This window comes from Bos indicus, chromosome 18 (genome assembly GCF_029378745.1).
Source record: "Bos indicus isolate NIAB-ARS_2022 breed Sahiwal x Tharparkar chromosome 18, NIAB-ARS_B.indTharparkar_mat_pri_1.0, whole genome shotgun sequence".
Taxonomy (NCBI): Eukaryota; Metazoa; Chordata; class Mammalia; order Artiodactyla; family Bovidae; genus Bos; species Bos indicus.
Window position 1 is genome coordinate 15,196,280 of NC_091777.1, and position 6,309 is coordinate 15,202,588.

Consider the following 6,309-nt stretch of genomic DNA (forward strand, 5'->3'; position numbering starts at 1 on the left):
GCGGTTGGAGCCAGTGTCCTTTAATGTACTTGGAGGTTGTGATTTGTGTGACGTGACAGGTGTGGGGGGAGGGGGGCAGACGGCCTGGGGTGGGGGCACCATTGAGCAGAGGCCCACAGAAGACTGGTACCTGCCCCAGGAATCCCGGTGGGCAGAGCACCCCCAGTCCAGTGAGCTGGGGATGGCTGCTGGCATCTGTGCGCCGTTACCACTGGATCTGGGGTGGGCAGCCTTTGAGGTCTCCCACCCTGCCTTCCAGAGTCGGGGGTGGGACCAGCGGGGAGCTGTCCATGGAGGGTGAGTCCCCACCTCACCTGGTAGGGTACAGACTCCACATGGCAGGAGGAGCAGGGTGGCCAGTGGGCGGGGCCTGAGGTGGGACAAGCCCCAGAAAAGCACCACGGAGTTTCTCCGGAGAGCCCTTGCCCTGGGGCCAGGTGGGTCTAGGGCCCGGCCGCAGGGCTGTCGTAGAGCAGGGCGTCCACCTGGGCTCGCTGCAGCCACAGACGCCGCTGGCTGTTCCCACGCAGGGTGCGCAGGCTGTGGCCGGGGTGGCAGCTGGGAAGGGCAGCACAGTGGGCGGCGTGCAGCTGGCGACACGTGTCGCAGCAGAGGGCGGGCAGGGCTCCTGGGGCCAGGCAAGTGTGCATCTGGTAGCCAGGGGGCTCTGGGATGGGTGGCGGGCTGGCCTGCTCAGGGCTTCTAGGGGCATGGGGAGGGGCCAGGTCCCCAGGCCGACTAAGCAGCTCCCTACGCAGTGAGAGGAAGGAGAAGGCTTCGGGCTGAGGCTCCTCCTCTTCTGAGGCCCCGGAGGTGGGGCTGCTGACCTCAGCCGGCTCCCATGGCCCGCCCCCCGCCCCCCACAGTCTGGCACTCTGCTCCCAGAACCGAGGCTGACAGGCCAGTTCTGAGGTGGGAGAGTCAGGGCCGGGCGAGGGCCCCCCGTACAGGCTGGCCTCGTCTGAGCCCTCGTCCTCCTGCACGTCCCGGTACAGGTCCAGCCGGGCCTGGCACCCGGTGGGGGAGCCACGGCGGGGCAGGGGTGGTGGTTCTTCCTCACGGGCCAGTCGCTGCTGCAGCCAGGCCACGCAGGAGGCCACGTCCACACTGGCCCGCCGTGCCTGAAGCAGCTCCTCAGCTGGCAGCACGCTGGTGCCCAGCTGCGCCAGCACCTCACCCAGGATCTCGCACTCCAGCCGCAGGGCGAAGCAGCCCAGGGCCACCTGCACCAGCTGGCGGGCGGGGGGCAGGGCAGCCACCATGAGGCGGTGGGCATCCCTGCGCACGTAGCCCATCTTCTGGAAGCTCTGGATGAGGAGGTCCTCCGAGAGCGCGCCCTTTAGCACGTGCACGTAGCCCCCGGAGAACGTCTGCAAGGGAGGGGGTCAGTTGGTGGCAGCCCCGCTCCTGCAGACCCGATGAGCTCCCTTCCAGGGGGTGCAGCCCTGGACACAGCCTCTACCCAGGCTGGGGGTGTGAGCTAGGTTTTTGTCTAGGCCAGCTCCCCTAGGGCATGCAGGGGTACCCCCGGCCCCTGCCTACTTCATAGGAGATGCATTCATCTCATGTCCTCCTCTACTCCCTCCACCAGGTTCAGTCCCTGGTTGAGAAACTGGTATCCATCCCGAAAGCTGTGCAGCCAAAAAAGAAAAAAACAGGTGTTCGGGTCACCCCTGAGGTTCTAATATTACTGGCTGAGGCAGGCCTAGGCGTCACAATCTTTTTTAAAAGTCTGATACATTTCGCCTGCATCATAGAGTCCCTTCCACCTCCTGTCACCTGTAGAGGTTTGCTCCTCTAGTTAGTTTCTTGTGTACCTGCTGAGTGTCTGGTTATGCAAACAAAAAATAGAGGTGTTTTTCTGCTTCTCTGAGCAGGTAGCCACCTAAACACTTTATTCTGAGCTCTACTTTTGCAGTTTCTGAGAGCTTTCTTTGTTAGGAAAGAGGGCTGTGTAGCTTTCCCACCACATGGATGGAATGTGTAGTTTTGGGAGGCTCCAGACTGCAGAGGAACTAAAAGTTTCCTAGGATGGTGATCTGTGTCTCCCATGTGTCTGCAAGTCTGTGACATCTGGGACCTCATGAGTGCTCTGCTTAGAGCCACACATGGGGGAGCTATTGTGTGTAAGATTATACCCAGGGCTGTGCCTTCACCCCTCAACAATGGACCTTATGCTGGACTGTTCTTTTGTCTGCTTCCCAGAGGAAGAAATGGATTCTTGCCCCAAGCCACAGCAGATCCCATACAGGTCTGCTCAACACTGAAGCCAGTTAGCGTCTCAAGAACAGGCCTGCCCATTCTGCTCTTGGCCCCTGTGGGGCTGGATCCTGCCCTCTGGTCAGAATGGATGAATGAAAGCCCTAGCAGATGTCCTGTGGAGCGGTGAGCCCCAGAGCTCACTGTCCCTGAGAGAGGCTGCTGTTGCCATGACAACCAGCGGAGGCAGCCGCCCACGTGCCCAGTGACGTCATTATCTTCCCACTCTTGTGAATTAGCTCCGGAGCACAAAGCAGCCTGCCCCCTCCTGCCAGCCGGCAGCTCACCTGGAGGGGCCAGGCCGGCCCTGGGCACAGCCTCTACCCAGGCTGGGGGGTGAGCTAAGGTTCTTGTCTAGGCCAGCTCCCCTAGGGCATGCAGGGGTACCCCCAGCCCCTGCCTACTTCATAGGAAATACATCCACCCTATGTCCTCCTCTACAAACGGGATCAGCCCACATCCTGGAGGGATTAGGGTGATCATAGAATGATCCTTCCCATGCACCTGTCCTAGGGTTTCTATGGTAACAGGCCACAAGGCCGCTCTTAGGGCAGCGATACAAGCTTTAAGAGGCAGGATTCCCTGAGAAGGCAGGTACCCAGACAGGTGTTCTTAACCCTAGGAGTACCAAGGGAAACCTCAGCCAAGAGATGCTCCAACACGCCCAGGACACTGGCACACTGAGCCCTCTGAAACCCATCTGGCTCTGTGGACACCTGCAGTCCCTCATCCCAACGGTAGCCCCCGTCCGGGCGGTGCCTAGCACCCAGTAGCCGGGGCAGGGAACCTCCATGCGGCCCGGCACCCTACCTTGATGGTTGTGAACTCCTTTCTCCACGGCAGCAGGTACAGGTGCACGGCGGCCAACTCTAGCAGCTCGAAGGCACGGGCCAGGCCGCGCAGCGCGGGGGCCAGGTCGGCGCGCCCCCACAGGCCGTCGGTGAGCAGTGCCAGCGCGTCATCCTGCAGCGCCCCGTGCAGGTCGAAGTCTTCCACGAGGATGTGCCAGAGCACGGCCCGCAGCGATGGATCCCCGCACACGCCCGCGCGGCCGCGCCGCAGTTCCCGCTCCAGGCACAGGCGGTAGTCCTCGGACAGTGAGCTACTGCCCATGCTGACGGGCAGGAGTAGGGTGTCAGCACCCAGAGGCCCCTCCCTGCGTGCTCCGCGCCTCCAGAGTCCCCGCCTGCGTCCACAGTACCCCCTCACCCCCAGCTGAGCGCCCCTGCTGTCCACAGCACCCTGTTCTCTGGAGATTTGCGCCAGCTGAGTCTCCCTTCCCAAGCAGAAATCCGCTTTTGCCCAGCAGCCCACCGCCCTACCTATCTGCCCCCAGCGGTGCCAAGCGCCAGCCGCTCCGTTCGGGCTTCTCAGCAGGCAATAGCGCGCTTCCGCTGGGGGCGGCTCCGCCCCTCGGCTTTGGCCCTGACGTTCTGGGCGGAGTCTCCTCGGGGGCGGGGCCTGGTCGGGGAAGGGGAGCACTAATGCAACGCACCTGCACTGCCCGCGGGGCGGAGTGAGGGGTGCACGGCGGGCGCTCCCACCCAGGCTGGCACGGGGCGCTCTCCTGCCGCGGCGGCAGACTGCCAGAGCTGGTCCCTTGGGAAGGCTAGGCCGCCAGGGAAGCAGGTACCGGGGCTCCTCGTGGGCACGTAGGGGTCCCGGGACGAATCTTGAGGGCGGGGCTACCCCGAGGTAGACCCTCCTCGTGGCCTGACACAGACATGGGGACGAGGGCGGAGCCGGCGCTCAAGGTGGGCGCCAGACGTGCGTTTCCGTGTGATTTAAAATAGCAACCCGGGGGTCCATTTGGTAGGACTCCGCGCTTCCGCTGCTGGGGGCCCCGGGTTCCATTCGTGGGCTGGGGAGTTCCTCGTGCGTGCCTCCCAAAAGAAAAAACAGAACAGCAACGTGGGCCTCTTTGACTCGGTCAAAGATTCCAGGCATCCAGGCCCAGAAGGGCCACAGCTTCCAATTTCCTTATTTTGGTTTTCCTGCCTAACTCACCGTTAAGACTGTGTGGAGGAAGGGTGAGGGAGGGGTTCGCTCCCTGGGCGGGCAAGGCTCCGCGATTTCTGGGACTCTAACCTCTCCACGCCAAGTGGGACCTGACTGGGGAAAAAATTTCTATACTTTGAGAAGAATATCATAACCAAGTAGGGAATCTGAGCCGAGCGGTGTTTTGCCGAGCACCGCTGAACATTCCAATCTTTCACTTACTGTTTACTTGACTCAGCCCCCTCCGGGCTCGCATCAACCCTGAAGGGACATCTGACTTCGCACACCTCCAAGTGCATCCTTGTGTGAAGGAAGAACAGCTGCGCTTTCTACGCTCCTCAGTTTACAGTGGTTTATGGTGGGTGCACAGCGCCTGCCGCTCTGTGGCATCTCCTATGGCCTTGCCCACGGCTCCCCTCCCCCACAAAGGCGATCGCTGAATGCGGTGGACACACCCTTGGAGCACATTGTTGCCAATGTGCAGGCCCATGTGTGGACAGTGTTCTGCTTCGTGTCCTGCTCTGCTGCTCCACTTGGGCCCTCAGTGGCTGCAGGTGCTTTCTCTGGATTGTGTGTGCTGCTCCAGGGAGCAGGCCCCTGTTCTGGTGGGACCCTTGAACCTGGGTAGGTCTTGGCACCGTCCTTCCATAGAGGACACAGAATGAAAATGACAGTGTGTGACTTCCTAGGTTAGGTCACAAAAACGCCTTGTTGTCTTGAGATGCTTACTCTTGGAACCTAGTCACATGCTGGGGGATGCCAGCAACTGTATGAAGGGCTAGATAAAATTCAAATTCCACAGAACCTGGGAAAGTGAGCTTATATAATCAAGTTAAGACGAAGTCAGACTGGATGAGGGTGGACCCTAAGCCAAGTCAGAACAGTGTCTTTACGAGGAGGAAGGTTACACACTTCAAGAGGAGGCATATGATGGACACAGAGACTTGCAGCCACGGGCAGAGGCTACAAGAGCCCCCAGAGCTGGACGAGGCAGGGAAGGGATCTGTCTGGCACTCTGCCAGCCCATGGTTCTGTGGACACCTTGATTTAAGACTTTAGGACTTTGAGAGTAAACTTTTGTTGTTTTGCGCTCCCCAGTTTGTGTTTTGTTATGGCATCTAGTTAGTTACAGGAAATGGATGTGGGCCTCGTATGACTGTCCTCACAGCCCCAAGGCCCTTGCTGATGGCAGAGGGGTAGGCAAGCCTCCAGATGACCCTAAGCCCTGGACCCTGTGTCACCCCAGCTTGAAAGCTGACCTAGTTGATGCTGGAGGGGGGCAGAGATGAGACTTCCATACTGAATCCTGCCGAAACAGGAGTTTCAAGAGCAAAGCAAATGGCTGTCCTGTGTTTAAGCCACCAAGTGGACTGGCTTGTCACCCAGCAGGCTGCTCTGCCTCCTGTGACCTTGGGCTACAACCGCAAGTGGAGTAGGTGGGTGAGAGGATCAGTTGATACTTACCTTGGCCCAGCATGCTGCACACTACGTGTGGCCCTGTCTCCCAGGTAGCACTGCCCTCTGGATTTTCCCACCTTATCTTCGCCAGTCCAATGCCTAGGTTTCCTATCTTGTGTTTTACTTTGTATTTCTTGATTTTTAAAATGATTTCAGACACTTCTTATGCTGATTAGCTTTTAAAATTTCTTCTTCTGAAGACAGACTGTTCATAGCCTGTCTATGAACAAGGCTTTTTTCTTGTTGTTGATCTGCAGGATTTTCTATGTGAAGAATCCATCATTCACTCATTCTATGGAGGGCCACGGGCTGGGAGAGGCTAAAGGACTGGCCCAGAATAACCAGCAGGAAAGCTGTCTGATCAGGGGAAGGGGCCTTCCCAGTCAGGCCTAGCTTGAGACCCACATTTACCTTCACCTGCTCTGTGAGGGAGACTTTACAGTCCCATCCTCGAGATGTCCCCACCAAGCCCTGGACCAGGGGTATCATCCTCCCCAGGCTTCACAGCTGGCTGGGACTTGTGTCCAGGGCTGGGGGCTTTCCTCTGGAGAGGGCAGGGGTGGGAGACAAGGGCAGGAATTCAGAGGCCGCAAG

General features: G+C 59.4%; 1 protein-coding gene across 1 annotated transcript; it reads right to left on the bottom strand.

Annotated features, from left to right (window-relative positions):
* Positions 1 to 4: 4 nt before the first annotated feature.
* On the bottom strand, positions 5 to 3,689 carry SPATA2L (spermatogenesis associated 2 like). The gene is made up of 3 exons (XM_019979927.2): positions 3,582 to 3,689; positions 3,070 to 3,373; positions 5 to 1,370 (listed from the first exon to the last, which is right to left on the bottom strand). The coding sequence occupies exons 2-3, from the start codon at positions 3,370 to 3,372 to the stop codon at positions 444 to 446; spliced, it is 1,230 nt and encodes a 409-aa protein (XP_019835486.2). The 5' UTR covers position 3,373; positions 3,582 to 3,689; the 3' UTR covers positions 5 to 443.
* Positions 3,690 to 6,309: the final 2,620 nt, after the last annotated feature.

What these genes read in the sequence shown, in the direction of transcription:
- SPATA2L (XM_019979927.2), bottom strand. Translation starts at nt 3,372, where the DNA reads ATGGGCAGTAGCTCACTGTCCGAGGACTACCGCCTGTGCCTGGAGCGG. An exon ending in AGGAGTTCACAACCATCAAG is followed by an intron (nt 1,371 to 3,069) that starts GTAGGGTGCCGG and finishes CCTCCCTTGCAG; the next exon opens with ACGTTCTCCGGGGGCTACGT.